Source organism: Mytilus trossulus, chromosome 1 (assembly GCF_036588685.1).
Source record: "Mytilus trossulus isolate FHL-02 chromosome 1, PNRI_Mtr1.1.1.hap1, whole genome shotgun sequence".
Lineage (NCBI taxonomy): Eukaryota > Metazoa > Mollusca > Bivalvia > Mytilida > Mytilidae > Mytilus > Mytilus trossulus.
The window spans coordinates 99,656,162-99,677,269 of record NC_086373.1 but is presented as its reverse complement, the minus strand read 5'-3'; the positions used below and the strand labels follow the sequence as shown (position 1 = coordinate 99,677,269).

General features: G+C 32.7%; 1 protein-coding gene across 4 annotated transcripts in view; it reads left to right on the top strand.

Moving 5' to 3' along the window:
• LOC134693509 (potassium voltage-gated channel subfamily B member 2-like) overlaps positions 1-21,108 on the top strand; it is a 116,238-nt gene that overhangs the window by 82,812 nt on the left and 12,318 nt on the right. For 3 of the 4 annotated variants that reach the window (XM_063554349.1, XM_063554362.1, XM_063554369.1), the window contains 2 exons: positions 11,110-11,145; positions 16,203-17,273. In XM_063554349.1, the coding sequence (XP_063410419.1) occupies positions 11,110-11,145; positions 16,203-17,273 (1,107 nt within the window). The remainder of the gene's footprint in view (positions 1-11,109; positions 11,146-16,202; positions 17,274-21,108) is intronic. The other variant, XM_063554355.1, reaches the window with a different exon arrangement.

The following is a 21,108-nucleotide window of genomic DNA, read 5'->3' as shown; positions in this document are numbered from 1 at the left end:
AAACAGAAGACCATACAGTGATCTATAGCCTTTAATTTCTGTGTCATTTGGTCTCTGTTGGAGAGTTGTCTCATTGGCAATCATACCACATCTTCTTTTTCATATATCAGCATATGCTATCTTGGAAATCCCATATATTAAGGTGGTACCTAACACTTGAACTAAAATTAATTTGGCTCGTTTAATTTTCTTAAAATTTTGACAAAGTATTTACTTTGACCCTTTGACAAAAATATAAAAATTTCAAAAAATTTGAACCAACCGTTTTATCAGAAAAATTACATGGGTATATAGCAGTTTGACAAACACTTATTTTGATCATTGAGAAGCTTAATATTCCCTTATGAACACAACGTCATTAAAACGTTCTGCTGATTTTACAGAGTTATCTCCCTGTAGTGTTAGGTACCATCTTACGTAATCTTTGTCAGATAAAAATTTGTTATAATGTTTTTGGTTTTTCTCCTAGTCACTATTTAATGTTTGACTAGCAGAAATGTCTTTTGTATCAATAAAAGCATAGCGACATACAAGCAAGAGACAAACTTGATGATTACAGAAAATTATTTTGGCCAAATTGTTTCTAATTACCTCAATGCTCTTTGTTCAAGTAGAAAAAATGTAATTTCATCCCATTATCTTATATAAAATGCTTATTATCATAATTACATCAACTATAATATAGTTTTCAACACCATAGAAAATCATTAGCCTTGTGTTAGGTTTGTTACTTGCTCGTTTAAATTTGCATACAAACTATGGTGTCATTAATTTCTACAAACTTTCAATCGTGACATTTTCAAGTTGTTCTTTGAAGTTAAAACCTGTTGAATTTGTTTTGGTCAGTGCTTAATTTTCGGCATAATGGTTTGTCTTTTTGTCTCGATCAGCCATTATACTGCCTGTTCGTTTCGACAAATGGATTGTGATTGTTCCGTCTGTATCTTTTTCATTTTCTGTGTTCTGTAAAAGCACACTAATTTATTATGGTAAAATAACAGCATTTAACTGCAGTATATGCACTGATATCAACACCAAAAAATAAAAAAATAGCAATTATATTCTAATGATAAATCACAAAAGATGTATTATATTTCTATGCTGTGTCAATCTTAATTTTCGTCAGTAATCGGGTTGAAACGTATCTTAAAAAGAAAATACTGACGATATCTATTGTAAAATACTCATTTGCCATTTGTGATGAATATCATAATCTCAGTTGTAAGTTAGGTATTCTCGTGTAATCAAGAACCCGCAGATGTGTCGGTGCTAATTAAGTTTGGCATAATAATGTACATATAAATAAACAAACACAATCACTGATTAAAAGAACGCAGATAAACTTACACCAATGGAAGGTTAATAGCAACCACGGCACGTGCAATCTTGATAAGCATAATAATTAATACATTGTTGCTAAGAAATATTATCGAATTCGAACAGATCAATTTTATTTAGATATAAAGAACAGATTATGATGATTTCATGAATGAAAACAGATCAAATGTCGTCGTTGAAAAATATAGTTATTCAACTCTGTCTATAGATCCTTCCGTCGAAACCTTTTAAAATTAAACTATAATGGAATATTAAAATCGATTAGCAATGTCCTGGTCCAAAATTATTTCCAAATTGTTCTCATCAAAAACATGAAATAGCTTCATAGTCATGGTAAAAGATTAGGGTTTTTTCAAAAGTGTAGGTTGACATACTCGGCTTTATAAGGGTGCTGACATTTGAATAACTTTTGCCTGTCCTAAGTCAGTAGCCTATATTTCTGTGGTCGTCGTTTGTTGTTGTCTTACATGTATTTGCCTTTCGTTGATATTTTTGCACATTAACTAGACTCTTATTATTCTCCTTTGAGTTGTTTTACATTTGTGATTTCGGGGCCTTTTATAGCTGACTATGTGTTATGTGATTTGCTCATTGTTGAAGATCGTCCAATGACCCATATCTGTTTATGTCTGTGTCATTTGGTCTGTTCATTTTTTGCTATATACAGTTCATTTCTATCATATATATGAAACTAAGAAGAAGTGGTATGATTGCCAATAAGACAACTCTCTACCAGGGACAAAATGGCATAGAAAGTAACAAACATAGGTAACCAAACGGTCTTTAATAGTGAGCAAAACCCATACCGCATAGTAAGATAAATAAGATCCCGTAACGACAAATGAAAAACAACTCAAAAGAGGAAACTTTCGTTCTGATTTATATTAAAAACAATAAACGAAAAAATGAATATGATCTACAACAAGAAACGACAAACACTGAAATGCATGTTTACTGGCGCCAAACCCTCCCTTAAACTGGAACAGTGGTGCAACAAAACGATATATAAAAATACGATAAGAATGGCATAGCTTTTCGGGTTGAAACAAAGCATATAAAGACCCCCCAAAAAAGTACTATAGACTCAATGTACAGATTTGAGAGACTTTTGTAAAAAGAAAATCACACAAAAATACTGAACTCTAAGGAAAATTCAAAACGGAAATTCCCTAATCAAATAGCAAAATTGAAAGCTCAAACATATCAAACAAAATGACAACAACGGTTATAGTCCTGACTTGGTACAGGCATTTTTTCTGTAGAATTGGATTAAATCTGGCTTTATAGATAGCTAAACCTCTCACTTGTATGACAGTCATATAAAATTCCATTATATTTATAACGATGTGTGAACAAGACAAACATACACTATTAAGTAAAAAAAAAAGGGTTCAGCAGTCAACGTTACATGTAATCATCTAAATCACTATAAAACAATACAGATATATAAACAAACATTTACAAAGACACAATAACACAATGACGGGATGTATAGGTACAGGGCTACATCACATTCAATAAAGAAACACAAAAACGCACGCACAAAATAAAAACACATTAGAAAATGAAAGACAAGATAACAAATTTAATCATAGAACAATAACACAATTACGGGATGTATAAATACAGATCCACGTCAAATGGATACCACCAAAAGAACAGATCAAAGTAAAAGTAATGTTCTGTTTAACTTTTGAAAAACCAAAAGAATACTATAAGTATAACACGTTCTCAAGCTGCCAAAACAACGTTAGCACCCATAATCTACAACCCAAGACTATCGTGTATTACTTGTGAAGTTAATACAAATACATATCAACAAGGTCTTGGACTTTCCGATGAACTTTTTTTAGAAAAAAGGACGAGACGTTTTTTACCTATCCCTAGTTCGTCAACTTTCTACTCAGACACTGGTGACGTTTAACAAAGTTTGAGTAATTGCTGCATGCTCTTGAATACCGAACAAGTTGAGAAATGTATATTCCATGTGCATGTGAAGTTTGTATATTGCTTCTAAGAAAATTGATAATTTCAAAATTAAAATTGTCTTGTTTGTCATAGATTCTGGTATTAAGATGACCGTTTTATATGCTTTTTAATAGAATGGAATTTTTTTTAAAGTTATCGTGAACCTCGTCCATGCTTCCAAATTACAACAATGGTACCTGCAGAGGATGGGCAGATGGTTTTGACAATAATCATAGTTTACGGTAGAGAAACAATATTTAGTCCTTATTGTCTAATTTGACTATAACCGAATAGTCAAACATGTTTAAAATTATTTTTTTCGAAAATGAATCGACTCAGAATACAAAATTACTAAAACTGTATACAGCTAGCTTTTAAATGATATGTCTCAAAGATGAAAAAAATATGTCTGTAGTTTCGTACTCTTGACTCGAGGTTGAGTTGGTTTCTCTGAAAATAAGTGGTGATGATAAGTCCATCAAGTGACTTGTGACTTGTTATCTATACAAGCTTTGTGAAATTACTCAACTGGGAATCTGATCTGGTTTGGCCATGTGGTCAGTTCATTTACAAGTCGTCAATAATATTAAATTTATTCTGTTTATATTGGTTAATCCATTATACATAATCCATATCTTACGTCGATGGATGACAATGGACTGAATTTATTACTGGTAATTAACCAGTTTTCGTCATATTTGTACATAATAAATGATATTGTTCCAGGGAAAATTAATATTATTTATTATAAATAAAAAATTAATATTAATTAGCCGTTAACAGTAGATAAATACTGTAAGGATTGGTGTGAAATATATTGCATGACGATCAACATTTACTCTAGAATATTGAAAATAAACATAAAGTGTTTCTCGTTTCACTTCTTTTACATAGATTAGTCTGTTGGTTTTCCAGTTTGAATGGTTTTACACTAGTAATTTTGGGACCCTTTATAGCTTCCTGTTCGGTGTGAGCCAAGGCTCCGTGTTGAAGGCCGTACTTTGACGTATAGTGGTTTACTTTTATAAATAGTGATTTGAAGGAGAGTTGTTTCATTGGCATTGGTACCACATTTTTTTTTGTATATCTATTAAACAATTCAACCTAAACATACGATTTATAAAACGTCTATTCTCGTGGTTTAAAGTTGAGACTTAGAATGAACTACTCACACTGATACACCAGATACATATTTTGTTTTAATTTGTCTAAAACAACAAACAAACAACAAAACATGCTAGAGATAATTAAACAGATATTCGGAAAAATGTATCCACCGTACATGCCGTATAAATAAAGGCAACAGAAACTATTATGCTGTTCCAAAGTAACCTTAATTTGTTATCGCCGTCCTTATTTCGCGTCGAACAATCAGTCAGAATCCAACGCTTACCACCTGGACAGCCATTGTATGACAGTCTCTGAAGGATTGCACTTACTCCAAAATGAATATCTCTCGTTAAGGTAGTTGTTAACGAATCAAGCATAAAGTTAAAACGGAAATTACCTATTGAGGCTACTACTATGCTACTTTTCTCATACTAGGTCAAATGGGGCTACTAGTATATCACCTTATCATACTAGGCCCAGTGAAGGTACTAGTATATCACCTTATTATACTAGGCCCAATGGGGCTACTAGTATATCACCTAATCATACTAGACCCAGTGAAGATACTAGTATATTACTTTGCTCATACTAGGCCAAGTGATGCTAAAAGTATATCACCTTATCAAACTAGGTCCATACTAGGCCAAGTGAAGATACTTGTATACTAGTATTACTTTTCTCATACAAGGTCTAGTGAAGCTACACGTATATTACCTTTCTCGTACTAGGCCTAATGAAGCTACACGTATATTTCCTTTCCCATTCTAGGGCCAGTGAAGCTACAAATATATTACCTTTCTCATACTAGGTCCGGCCCAGTGACGCTAAGTACTTCTATGTTAACTTTCTCATAATAAACCCAGTGATGCTACTAGTATGTTACCTGTGTCATACTAGGCTCAGTGAGACAACTATTACACTACCTTTCTCATACTATGCCCAACGAGGCTACTAGTATATTACATTTCTCATACTAGGCACATTGATGCTACTATAGTATATTACATTTCTCATACGAGTCCCAGTGATGCTACTAGTATGTTACCTTTCTCATACTAGGCCCAGTGAGACTACAATTACACTACCTTTATCATACTAGGTCCAACGAGGCTACTAGTATATTACATTTCACATACTAGTCCCAGTGAGACTACTATTAGACTACCTTTCTCATACTAGGCCCAACGAGGCTACTAGTATATTACATTTCACATACTTGTCCCAGTGAGACTACTATTAGACTACCTTTCTCATACAAGGCCCAACGAGGCTACTAGTATATTACATTTCACATACTAGTCCCAGTGAGACTACTATTAGACTACCTTTCTCATACTAGGCCCAACGAGGCTACTAGTATATTACATTTCACATACTAGGCCCAACGTGGCTACTAGTATATTACATTTCTCATACTAGGCCCAACGTGGCTACTAGTATATTACAGTTCTCATACTAGGCCCAACGTGGCTACTAGTATATTACAGTTCTCATACCAGTCCCTGTGAGGCCCATCGATTGGTTTCCCAACTGTGAACAACATCGCTTCGGCAGACGCATATAACACATAAATCCTTTTGTATAAGACAATCTGGTATTCCCTCGTGTCTCTGTCATACCAATATGCTCATGTAAGCAAATTAAAAATGCCAATTTTGTTTAGAGCTATGATTATTCGATCGATTGATAACCTAATGGGAACGTGATTATATAGCTGACCTTCTAGCCACGTACAGTCTAGCGGTACTGTCCGCAGTGGGAGTCGTTATAATTAATGCGACTTCCTGTAAGAACTACTTTTATCAGGTTATGAAAAAAAAACTGTAGCAGAATGATAGAAAAATAATTATTATTAATAATTATACATCTTAAAGCTAATTAGTGTCTTGTTCTTGGTAAATTATACACAATGGCGGCCACATTACAGTCGAAAGATTGACATAAAGGGAAATTACCGGTGAATAAAAAACAGCATATATAGGGAAGCTGAAGAATATAATTGTTTCACATCAATACAGTATACTATAACAGCTATACATGGGATGGAGAAAATACTTTCAGAGAAAAAAAAATATACATGTATATAAATAGACTTCTACGGTTTTTAAAAATATGGGGAATAACTCATGAAAATGTATAGGGAAATATATAACACAAACAGATCACTCTCACGTATGCACTGAATCCGTCACTGTTTTATTTATCATTAATTGTTTATAAAGTAAGCACAGACTATTCATGTATTACCACTACAAAGTAAATACTATCCGATTAATTCTGCTGCCTTTCGTTTTTTTTTTGTGATTAGTTGTAATCTGTTTTGAGTATTTTGCCTTGAGATGACTTTGTATAAAGTAATAAAATTATATTGAAATTTGAATTCTATAACGTAAACAAAATCGAACAGTCAAGTTGAGGTCTGAGCTAAAATCAATTAATCCAGTAAAATAAATACAGCTTGATTACAGGGCATTAAAAATGCAAACGACATTATGCTTTAAAAAAGACTTCAAACTGAATCACTTTGAATATAACTCTTCGTTTCCATGACAACTTATTGTATTGTTGTCTATGATTGATATGGAGTTTTCATGTATGAAAAGTGCCTTTTATCTCCGTACAACAAAGCTTATGGATATCCTTTGATTATAGAGATTAACCACGTCAACAAGAGATAGTAACACTCGTAAGTGCCACGTCTCCAATCGACGGATACATCTTATCTTAGAAAATATCTATGGAGAATACAATAAACATCTAAAAAGCAGACGCAGAGACGAAGTAGATCGGTTTAACACAAGCCAATAAGTAAACACGTTCATTCCGTGGACACGGTTGACTCGGTTTTCAACATCTGCATTATTTATTACTTACACGGAGCATTGGGACACAAGCTTTCTGAACCGTTTCCGGCAAAAATAGCATGTCGATTAGAACAAATCCTTTGATTTTATAAAACATTTAAAAGCTTTAATTTGATAACTATCATAAAAGTATATTTTGCAATCTAGATTGTTAAAGACAGTTTAAGTAAAAATTCCACACACGGAGTTCTTTTTTTACGTCTCGGTGATTGAGACGATATTTTTGTAAACATTGCTTACAAACAAAATTAGAGAAAAGAATCCAAGTCTTATTCTATGTCTTAATACATAACCTAGTACTTTAATTGAACGATTGCCGAACGTGCAATATGCAATCTCGAGTATACAATATGCACATATAATCAGATATTTTTTGTTGATAACAGTTGGTAATCAAAATGGCAAATTGCATATTATTCCGCGCACGCAGTCAAACGACAAACACAATCGTGCAATTTGATTGATTTTTCATTACACTATTTACAAATGGCTAGTATCATTTCCTTTCATATGAATTTTTATGAACCAATTGATTGTTCAATTTGTTCTGCAGAGACGTTGGTTGTACATATATTTAACAACAATTTTCGGACTGAGATCAATATGTGAAACCTAATTTTCGCTCTATTATCATTAGCCGGTAACCACACTTAATTCCATAGTTCATATAGCAATAATGACAGTTTAAAAAAATCCCACCTGCGTTTTTGCAATAATGTACTACATTTAGGGGACATTGTATAATAAAATAGGTCAATATAGTACATACAACGCTAAATGACCAATGAAATCATTTATAATCTCAATCTGCTTATTAAGCATGTTAATATGAAGGTAAATCCAGAAAAGCGCTTCGGACGCCTGGAATTTATGGAATGTATGATGTGTTGTTTTCATTTTTATGTGGTGCCTGTACTGGTGTACTATCACGGTCCTCGAGGGTATCATCATCTCGGTGTCCGTTCTTTGGTACTGACATATTTTACATCATTTTTTTTAATTGTCCGTTTAAAAAAATTGAAAGTATAAAGAAATAAAGGTTTCAACTCCCTCATGCAAAGTTGACATTGAATGGATTTATTGTGTATGTCCTCTTCAATTATACAGCTCTTCGATTGTTTCGGTTCTTATTCTTTCTTGGCTATTAAGTAGTCGGTTTTGACCATTCCTGATGAAGGCAAATCTAGAAAAACGCTTCAGATGCATTTTTCCTATAACGTGTTGTTTACATTTTTGGCAATATTTCCACATTTATTACTGTTTTGATAAAGATGATATAGTTGGCGTGACAAAACACACACAAACATTAATACAAGCTTAATAAAAGATACTATAAGAATCATTCCGAAAGTTCAAGGCCCAAAGATTGTAGTACGAGACTATCTGACATGCGATGAACTTTCTATGGTCTTGTTTTGACCGAGTTCCCTCAAAAGGCAATCTTACACAAGCCCCCAAAAAGTACGTCAAACATCAGACAGATTTTGAACTATTGTAACGGTTATTAAACAAAGTTATTAGTCCTCACCCTTTATAGTATAACAGGGTCTTTCAGTTGTATATCAGTCAAAATGGACTGAATTTATAAAAAAAAACCAATTTTTATGATATTTTATATATTGACATGATTCAAATAATACGTTTTGACTGAAAATTCCAACGTCATGTAACAGAAGGTTGTTAACTGTTCATTATACATGTAATAAGTCCTTTTGGTTTTGAACTCCTCAAAAAATTAAATCAAAGTTTGGCATTAGTTTTTAAGTTGCACTTACATGATCTTTAGATAGTCATTTAGGAAAATTGTTTGATGATGTAAGTTACTGTTACAATTTTCTTAAATGACCATCTAAAGAATGTACGTGTAAAGAACGTGTATCGAGAGTAAGGATTTTTCATCACAATACTGACTTCAATATTCCATCGATTGACTGCTTCAACAGATACAGTATAGTAGTTTCCAAGGTAAATCACATATCTGTTGTCTGATGAAGATGTTTTAACTGCATAATTTTGTGATTGACTAAAATTGCAGATATTTCAAGTTAGCGAACGTAGTGATATCTTTGTTAGTTTTGGCTTGAATTGTTCCAATCATGCGGTTTTTAGGATTATTGAACGATTTAAAGTTTGGCATATTTTTTTATATAGACACCTGCTTATTACGGAGAAGCATCGACCTCTAAAAGTCTTTTGTCATTTGTGCAGTTGTATTGCTATCTCATTAACGTATACCTAACCGTTCTTTTTATTTATAGAAACAACCTGTCTTGATAATGCTGTTGTAAAGATTTCCACTTTGTGTCTAACAGATAATTGTTTTCTGTAATTAGATAGAGGGGGCATTGTATGGTAAAGACACCCGTCTGAAATAGGAAATAATTATTAGAGCTTGATAAACATACCTATTTTCTATCCATACGACGGATGAGACATTATACTATTGATTTTATTCTTTATCATGTATGTGACGTCGCTATTCCTTACTTTTTCTCATCGTTAACGATTATATAATGAAGCCAATAGTATCAGCTAGCTCCATACTTACGACCAATTTAATTATTGTTATTTTCTTAATTTAAACGCCGATGATTTGATTAAAACAGAACAAGTATTGAATGATTTTGTTCGCGGTTCTTTCTAACTTGTATCAGGTTTGACAATTTATTTTACATGATCATTACCGTTGCTAAGGAAATTTACATTTGTTCTGAACCATGATGCTTAGAATCAACGGCTTGGTTTTATTCCAATACTTCTCGATAATTAACAAACACAAATAACACAAAATACATTTTCTTCGAGTGATAATTGGCTAAAAGAAACATTAGAAAAATCATTATAATTGTTAGCTTTTATACCGAAATCTTTCTTATTCAAAAGAGACGTACTTATATAAATGTATACATTATACGCAGAGGGAGAATATCATTTTCATAAATATCACGGATGTATTTCCTTTGTTGCATAAACGCATCGGAGTTCTGTGGTTTTTTTTAAAATATTACCTCATTTGACTGATTTTTTTTACAACTGACAACGTGTGCAATGGGTTTGACTTGAAAATCTCATGATTTTGGCACATATCACGTGACAAGGTCATAGGTTGAAAATACAAGGTAGAACAAGTTTTCATTTGTATTGTTTTGATAAAGTTACTTTTTTTAATATCTTCTTATATTAATTTGGGGCCCTTTATAGCTTGTTGTTCGGTGTGAGCCAAGGCTTCGTGTTGAAGACCGTACAATGAACTATAATGGTTTACTTTTATAAATTGTTATTTGGATGGAGAGTTGTCTCGTTCGCACTCACACCACATCTTCAAGTTCCTATATCTATTGTATAGTTTTGTCTCCGACTGACCTTTCGTTAACTTTCATCCATTGTTTATGGACACATTTTTTGATGCAATAAATGGAAAATGAAACGGAAACTGTTAAGAAAAAAGACATTTGCAAGAAACATCATACGGTGACAGTTGGTTTTCCTGTTTAAATGGTTTTACACTAGTATGTTTGGGGGCTTTTAATACCTTGCTGTTCGGTGTGAGCCAAAGCTACGTGTTGAAGACCGTACTTTGACCTATAATGGGTTACTTTTACAAATTGTAACATGGATGGAGAGTTGTCTCATTGGCACTTATACCACATCTTCTCATATCTATAAGTCGTGCATAGTTTACAGACTCTTTTAATGCGAGCAAGTTATGACTTAATGTTGTTGCGTAGTATATCCTTAAATAGTTTAACCGCCTATCCGTCATTTATCGGTCATTTGATACGAAAGCAAACTAATTGAAATTTGTTAACAACATGTCTTATTTTCACAGACTTTGTCAGAGAAAATTTGGGCCAAGCTTTCACAGGTAACGTACCCCCAGTGTAATCTTCCCCTTGCCCTTTGTATCGTTGATTGGAAATGGCGATATTATCATGTCAACATTATTATTGTTCAAGTATTTACCTGAGATCGAATTTTGAGTAGGAGCTTTATTTGCTTTCAATAATTATCGCTTATATTATGTTATTTTCACATTTTAAAACTTACCATTTATTGCAATCATTGTTTAAACCTTTTATTTCTATTTGTAAAAATATACTTCAAATTCTCTCTCTTAAAGACCGCCATGTTAAAACAAGATTTGTTTTAAGAATTACGGGATGTTGCAGTTTACATTTCAATATCGCCAAGTTCAAAAATTATGAGTGAACTTAAAGTTGCACGGTATACTAGTCAACTTATGTGGCTTGTTTAGCTAAGGTGGATAGGCCAAAAGCTAAAGGTTCGATATTGGTGTGGCTTAAAGCTGGCGACTAGTTACTTAATGTGCTTGCTTCATAGTAGAGCTTAGGTTGTTACGATTTACAATAAGTCTCATTTCCTATCGGTTTTCTTTATTTGCATTTATTTGTTAACCGCAAAGATATGTCGCGTAACTAGTGGCGCATGCTCACCAACAAGAACTTTTCGGCAGCCTTAAAGGACAGTTAAACAGCAATAAGTAGTTTAGTAAGCTTTTCTGCAAGCTTGAAGCCATATAAATTATTCAATAGCTGCATCTTAGTCTTACTAATAAGTTTGAAATTAGACAAAACATTCGTAGAAATTAATAATGAATGCAAATTTTATTTATTTCACCTAAAAAAAAAGAAGACATAACCATATAAAACTTATTAAGTGACTTAACATTGGGTGCAAGAACATAACATAGTTTTACACCTGGCATGTTTTACCAGTACAAATGTCTGTCAGAACATCTATATTACCTGGTAGTTTACTATAAAGGTATAACATTCCCGGAAAGTGCAATATAAAAACAACAACATTTAGTCCATATTTTGGAGTATTTGTTTTGGAAAAGCATGAAATTACACTCATTTTTAAGGAAACGCAATTTGTAAAAACTGTAAATAGCTTAAAGTATAAAACTAATAGTTGAAAGAAACATTAATATATGTTTTGATTAAATATTAAATACGAGCGCTGTAATGGTAAATCCAAACATGGGACAGATTATATGCGTTCAGAAATGAAGGCATCACAACACAAATATGTAAATCAAAACCTTAAACATGTTTAATAATGCTGTGTTTGATTTCAAAATTCCAGAAATACAATGACCTAGTCATATATTTAGTATCGAGTTCTAACGATATGCTTATATAAAATCGTTTTCACTTGAGCGGTCACTGTGACTATTTAAGAACTTTTTTACAAGCCATCAAATACCAAGGAGTCCTTTAAAAAAACTAAAAGTAGGTTAAAGTTTATACATAGAAATATTCAAATAATTCATATGCATATATTTTATAACCGTCAAAATTCTGATTTATCCTGCTTTTCCTGAAAGTCTATCCTGAATTTCTGGTATTTTTTATTTCCTGGTGGTCAGACCAATCATCAATTCTACAAAACCATTTTCTTCTTATATTTAGACCAAGAAGCATGAAATAGATTTTGGCATTGTATTGTCCGTTGTCGACCTATGCGTTTGATCTCCAGCCCCCTTTTTAGCTCACCTGACCCAAAGGGCCAAGTGAGCTTTTCCCATCACTTTGCGTCCGTCGTCCGTCGTCCGTCGTCCGTCGTCGTCCGTCGTCGTTAACTTTTACAAAAATCTTCTCCTCTTAAACAACTGCGCCAAATTAAACCAAACTTGGCCACAATCATCATTGGAGTATGTAGTTTAAAAAATGTGTGGCGTGATCCCGCCAACCAACCAAGATGGCCGCCACAGCTAAAAATAGAACATAGGTGTAAAATGCAGTCTTTGGTTTATAACTCAAAAATCAAAGCATTTAGAGCAAATCTGACACAAGTAAAATTGATTATCAGGTCAAGATCTATCTGCCCTAAAAATTTCAGATGAATCTGACAACCTATTGTTGGGTTGCTGCCCCTGAATTGGTAATTGTAAGGAAATTTTCTCCTCTGAAACTAATTTAACCAAACTTGACCGTAATTATCATTTGGGTATCTAGTTTGAAAAATGTGTGGCGTGACCTGGTCAACCAAACAAGATGGCCACCACGGCTAAAAATAGAACATAAAAAACCAAAGCATTTAGAGCACATCAGACACGAAGTAAAATTGTTTATCAGGTCAAGATCTATCTGCCCAGAAATTTTCAGTGCTCTTCAACTTCGTTATTTATTTGGGTTTTTTTTTAATATTTTTGGATTCGAGCGTCACTGATGAGTCTTTTGTAGATGAAACGCGCGTCTGGCGTATATACAAAATTTAGTCCTGGTATCTATGATGAGTTTATTTACTACCACTGGGTCGATGCCACTGCTGGTGGAGGTTTATTTCCCCGAGGGTATCACCAGCCCAGTAGTCAGCACTTTTTGTGCTGACATGAATTGTCATTGATATGGTTATATTTATAAATTATATGTTTACAAAATTTAGAATTTTTGAAATACTAAGGCTTTTCTACCTCAGGCATAGATTACCTTAGCTGGATTAGTCCTGGTATCTATGATGAGTTTATTTGCTGTTTTTGGTTATTATCTTGAATATTATTATAGATAGAGATAAACTGTAAAAAACAATAAATGTTGGCAAAGAAAGATCTACAAATAAATTAACATGACCGAAATTGTCTGTTGACCCCTTTAGGAGTTATTGCCCTTGATGGTCAATTTTTAACCACTTTTTCGTAAATCTAAGTAATCTTTTACAAAAATCTTCTCCTCTGAAACTACTGGGCCAAGTTAATTTTAGATAGAGATAATTGTAAGCAGCAAGAATGTTCAGTAAATTAAGATGTACAAACACATCACCATCACCAAAACACAATTTTGTCATGAATCCATCTGCATCCTTTGTTTAATATTCACATACACCAAGGTGAGTGACACAGGCTCTTTAGAGCCTCTAGTTCTAAAAACTGTTCCAATAAAAGTTTTCTTGACTACGAATCATTTTTACACCCGACTTTCTCTTGACTTTCCGATAAAATCTTTCATTTCACCTCCGGTTCCCTTTCAATCACATTGTATTTTTACATTGTTAAAGCCACAAAGTGTGATTTTGAATATAAAGCATGAGTGATGTCTCTGAATAGTTGTCCGTTTTCTTGTACCTTTCTATTAGTTTAAAACTTTCTGAACGTATTTTGGTGTTTATCCTTCATAAGTCCATTCAGTTTCTATACTGGAAACATTAAATGATTCACATTGACAGACATGTATTTGTCTTATTTTTTGTAAGTTATTGTACTTGTAAATGAGCAGGCATATCATCTTTTGGCTTTATTTGTATAGGGAACAGCTAAAGACTTGTTTGTATTTTCCACCAATTTAAAACAAACATTAAAATATGGCATTCCTGTTTTCTGTCAGAGTTTCTGTAATATTTCATATGAAGGTCCTCTTCTTGGTCTTTCCTAATCGCAACGTCAAATATCTCTGCAGAAACTATGCTTGGTTTCTTTTTTGTCATAATATATCATTCATGGCGATGTCCATTAATAGGAAACTTGTGTACTTGATTTGCTATATTTGTTTTGTTTAAAACAGACAGAAATTTCTATATGTGTTACAAGAGGGAACGGAATTAGCTGTATGGTTTACAGCTTTGAAGTTTCTTGCTGTTTTATCGAAAGATGTTTTAACATTTAGTATATTGAATATGTATTTATTTATCTATCAAAATTGGACTTGATATAGAATTTCACCAGGATTAACAGACAATTACAGTAGACCTATGGAGAAGGTAGACATATTACGACGAAGGATTTATGAGCTAGACTAATTTATGATCGTATATATTCCCCTGTTTCCTTTTATAAACTCATTGTATGTTCAGAAAACGACCATTAATGAAATTGTTGAACTTCCTGTCCAATCCCACGAGACCGTCGCTCCTTCTGCTTGACATCATGTGACTTACAAATAAATATCAAAGCAAGCACCATGAAATTTACTTGTTGCATTTTAGGATCCCAAACCCATCAATGAAATGAAGCTGTGTACTGAAACATTGAATATAACAGATGAACTACTTGGTATTTTAGTCATTGCTTGTACTCTACTCGTTCGTTTTATTTACACGACGTTCCATTAGCAAAGTAATAAACACTGACAGTAAACAGTGTGATAAGTCGGTAATGAAATGTCCCATCGATTCTACAGTCTTTTATTACATAGCTGGCACGTCCAGATCAAATATGTATTGCTTTACCAATAATGAGTTTAATTAAAACAATGGCGGTCAGGTGAACTTGAAATTATTCATCTTGATTCAAGCTGTCCTCATTGTTTTGTATCTTGGTTTAACCAACTGCACGTTATAGTCGATTTTTGCTGGCGTAATTACATTGACAAAATGTAATTTTTCACAAAACATAAATATTGATTTTGATTCAATATGTTCACATCTAATATATATATATATATATAATATATATAATATATAACAATTGATAAAAAATTATACGATTTTTTTAATGGAAGTTATTAAAAATTAATTAAATTATTCAACCTAGCAAAACTAAGGTTTTTTTCACCTATAAAACTATCCAATTTATTTATAGACCACTTTTATGAGAAACTTTTAACTATTGTCGCATATATTAAGTATTGAAACTGAACTTTTTGCCTTTTGACTACATTTTTGTGCATACAAAAGAGATGTTAATTTAAATTCATGTTCAAGTTTTTTAATGAATGAAGCAGTGTAAGTCAAGGAAATAGAAAATAAATTGTCTGAATACGATGTTAAATAAAGACACATGCTGCGGAGAATTAAAACACATTATAACTCATCCATACAGACTTTCGTAACGGTACAGATTTATATAAAACATACTTGAAAATCTTACAAAAAAGAGAAAAATAAAAAAATATATTTTGGTTAGTTGGATCAAAAAAAGCATCCTTTTTATTCATCACTGTTTAATTGTAATCTTTTTTGCAGGTTGTTGCCATTGTATCCATATTGTTCATCGTTCTCTCTACTATTGCCTTAACTCTCAACACGATGCCACAGATGCAGAACAAACCTGGCAAAGACAACGAACAACTGGACATAGTAGAGGCTGTATGCATAGGATGGTTTACATTAGAATATTTAGCAAGATTTTGGGCATCTCCTAATAAATGGAAATTTTTCAAAGGACCTTTAAATATAATAGATCTTCTAGCTATTATGCCATACTTTATTAGTTTAGGGTTAACAGAATCCAATAAAAATACAACAGAACAGTTCCATAACGTTAGAAGAGTTGTACAGATTTTTCGAATAATGCGAATTCTAAGAATTCTGAAACTAGCAAGACATTCGACTGGGTTACAGTCATTAGGATATACTTTACAAAGAAGTTACAAGGAATTAGGATTATTATTAATGTTTCTAGCAATTTCAATTTTACTTTTTTCTAGTTTAGCATATTTTGCCGAAAAAGATGTGTATAAGACCAAATTTATCAGTATTCCCGAAACATTTTGGTGGGCTGCCATCACCATGACGACGGTCGGTTATGGAGATATTTATCCGACCACAGTCCCCGGAAAGATCGTTGGAAGTGTTTGTTGTATATGTGGAGTATTAGTTATTGCTCTACCTATTCCAATTATAGTAAACAACTTCGCAGAATTTTACAAAGATCAAATGAGACGGGAAAAGGCGCTTAAAAGACGTGACGCATTAGAACGTGCAAAACGAACCGGAAGTATAGTGTCATTTCATTCTATAAATTTGCGTGATGCTTTTGCTAGAAGTGTTGATCTTTTAGAAGTTAGCATAAACGGTAATAGACAAACTCAGAGGAGAGATAGCTGTGATGGATATAGTGATGATGGGAAAGGATCGGGATCTCCGTGTGTAACCAAGTCTAGCACTGCCACTTTAAAAGCTAGAAATGAAAGCTGTGATACAAAAAGTCTTCCTGGCACTCAAAAACAAGGTACCTCTACTGCAACAGAATCTACTGACGATTGCCTAGAAAGAATGGCGTCCTCACAACCTGCACTAAATATCAGCCAACAGGTAGGTACGCATTCTTTTATTTTTTTGAATGTGTGTGAACATTGCTCAACCTCCGCAGCTTAAACACCGTCACTTCTACATATTAATTTGTTGAAACACGAGACAAGATCTGTTTTGGTTAAAGCTGTTTATTACATCTTTTGATAATGTCTATCACATTATGTTTCTTTTTTGCATGACATCCAAGTCAGTTGTTTTTAATAATTTTCTGGCTTTCGTAACGTTTCTTGTAGTTTTCGTATTGCTATTTCAAAATTGTAAGTATGTCTATTATGTCTATCAATATCAATTTCATACCACTGTTTTGAATATTGTTTCAATAGTCTGTTCAGTTTTTGATACAATTTCATTACATTTCAATTGTACTTCAACAACTTCCGTCTAGTACAAACACGTGTTACACAATGTAAATACGCCCATACGCAATTTGCTGTTTTGTTCATCTCATCGAGAATTGTTTTTACGTAGTTTGTCAACGTTTGTATTTGAAAACATCAATATTACCATTTTGATATCAGCATTTAGATTCTTGTTGATTATGTGTTTACATATTTCTGATTGTATAAAATACTTGTGGTGTAGTTTTTCAATTGTTATAAGTGTGCCACCACACGAAATAAAGGAACGATATATACTAATGATAAACAGAAGACAACTGAAAGCACATAAGTTTGACAACTTGAATTATAGCAAACCAAACATGCATCTTTATCTGTCATCTGCCTTTTGAACGGGTTGTTGTCTCTTTGACATTTTCCCCATTTCCATTCTCAATTTTATCTTTAATCTAGTAAAATACATTACGTTGGTCAATTGATTGATGAAACGAGAGAGAAGGGATCTCAAAACTAGCCCAACCGTGACTCATGTTTTGCCATGTGTTAATGGTGCTTGTGGATTTTTTTTTTGTTATTTTTTAGAATTAATCTGTAGAAATCTTCGTTTTTGGTAAGCGAATTATGTCAAATCTTTGGTGGTCTTTTAAAATATGCTTGTATCTGAATCGGCTAATTATTTATTTTGAAAAATGCCATGTATTATTTCATTCACTATCAGTTTTAACATCATATTTCTCAGTTTTTACTAAAACTTAATGTTTGTAGTTTTTCAAAACTATATTAAATGTTAGAAATAAATTTTATTTTAAAAAACATAATTGATTTGATAGAACCCCATTGATACTGATTAAAGTACATAGAGACCGTCATATTCGGTTCTCCCGTCATCTTTTCTTATTTGGTTGTGGTCGAATAACGACATCAGTTACATGTACGTGGGGTTCGTGGTGCTTATTCTTTAGTTTTCTATGTTGTGTTCTATTGTTTGTCTGTTTGTCTTCTTTCGTTTTTAGCCAGGCGTTGTCAGTTTATTTTCGAGTTATGAGTTTGACTGTCCCTCTAGTATCTTTCGTCCCTCTTTTACAGTAAAAGTGTTTTTAAAATTTCATTATATTTTATGGACTTTTAAACACAGGTGAAAGCCAGGTTAGATATTTTGAAATTATATAATGAATACAGATAAAGGAGTAGGGGCATTTATAAGGCCTGGTTTTGGTCCAAGAAAATAAAATGTTTGATAACTTTCTCAAATTGGCACATAATGTTTAGAAATGCATAGGGTCAAGAAATATCAATGAAAAACATTAATATTTTTATGTGATGACGTCACAATTACTTCATAATATGTACTGTTTTCACAAAAATGATGAAAAATACAGAATTTATGCAGTTTTCTATCTTTAATTCTGTTGTGGAAACATCGTGCGCAGCCAAGAAACAACAAAATAATTTAACAGAAGCTTTATTATAAGATTATAACTATTGACAAAAGTTATAACTTTTTAATTTGCAGTAATTTTTTGGCCAAATAAGGGCCGTATTGCATCTACTCCAAATTTGTTTTTGCTCATTTTAGGTTATTTGTATAGTTTGTTCTGAGATTTATTGTTCATTTTTTTTTAATTTTGAGTGCTCAAGTCTAAGTAATATTTATCCGAAGACTGCGTAATGTTAACTGTCATAACAATGTATTACGCTTTCAGATGAATCTCAACTCAAATATAAATATATATAGATGTTTTTGTTTAGTTTTTATAATCCTGGATGTTTCACATAGTTTCGTGTTAGAGTATTTAATTTCAAATTTGTGGTGTTGATGTCAGCTAAAACATTATTACGGCTTTGAGATGTATGTAATGTTCTTATACTATACTACTGGGTATATGGTATCGTTGGCAATATCGATCTTTCCTAGCTAAGTGACAGAACGTAGCGACAATGACGCGGAGATACCAAATTTATAAGTCAATTCCATTAAAAACATTCGTCAAATTATCCTTTATACGTAGAAAACATATTTTTAATCCACTGACAACGTTGGTTACCTTTCTATAAGAATAATGCTTTAGTCGTTATCATTGGTTTCCATTGGATTTTAACCAAATATGCCTAATTTTTTATTTGTTCTTTTCTGGTTTTACTAAACTTATGTATTCTGAGTTATCCGTAGGTCCTTGGATAGGATGTTTGCTTTACTTCTATAAAAAGAAAAGATAATACTGCTCAATTGTAATAACACAACACAAATACGTTCTCATCTGTGTCATTTAAGATTTACCTGTCGTTGGGATAGAAAATATATCCATCTTCAAGCCAAATAAAGGCAACAGTAGTATACAGCTGTTTAATAGTTATACATCGGTTAAGCGAAATGAATCGAGGTCCGGTTTAAAACAAAAATATCGAGAAAAAAAATAGATTTTATATTATAATTCTGCCTAATGTTTTGAATAACATCTAGTATTTGACAACAAGGTTCGGTTGAGAAAAATGATTTCGGCTTTCCAGTTGAGAAATTTCCATTTTTTATGAAGCATCATTCCAGCAACGCTTGTATAGGGAGTATAAACATCCCAGTTGATGTAATATTCAAGTTGTTTGGCTTCCTATCCTATTTATTTGATAGAGGGTTACTACTTTCAATGAAGCAATTGGTATACGAATTCCAAATGGTAAAATTTAAGTTATCCTTTCAAACGTTATAAGGAACCTTGGTGGCCAAGTTATCCATGAAGTTTATCTACTGTATAACTAGTCTGTTGACACTTAGGTTGTGTATTCAAACACAGCACACCGAAGGTACTTTTTTTATTAGATTATGATTGACAGTTTTTTTGTCGGGAGTCGACGGAACTCACTGGACACGCGAGATTCCTCGGACAATAAAAAGTGATCGCCACGATAAAACTCATAGTGCTGAAAGTCGTGTGACACAACGACAATTAACCAAGCAATGAAACAATTAAAATTTTCCTCACGCCATCAAGATTTTCTTTTACTGTTATGGAATATCTGACCAACTGACCAAGGACATGTTCAAATGATCGCAACTGGAAACCTGTCCTCTTATCTTCTTATCCTCTTATTTCCAAGATAAAATAGTCTGTTGCCACCAACATATTACGTGTTTTGATGATACTTTCTCTATTTCAACTAAAATATGTGTTTTGTCTTCAAAACTGTACTTATTTGTATTGTTAATATTTTGTTTAATCAATTTATCTTTGGGTGATGAACTTTGCTAAAGGATTGACGAGCCTGTTCGGTTAGGTTGACAGCTTAAGCAATTCGAATAATTCAAAAAGGGATTTATAAGTTCTGAAATTGATTATCTGACATGTAAACTATGCAATTAATTTCTCAAATTTTAAAATGACTATTCTAAATTTTCTTCATAGAAGACACATTTGTTTTGTATCTTAGGCATGTATTACCTAAGCCGTATTTGGAAGAACTTTTTTGGCCTTCAATGCTCTTCAACTTTATACTTGTCAATT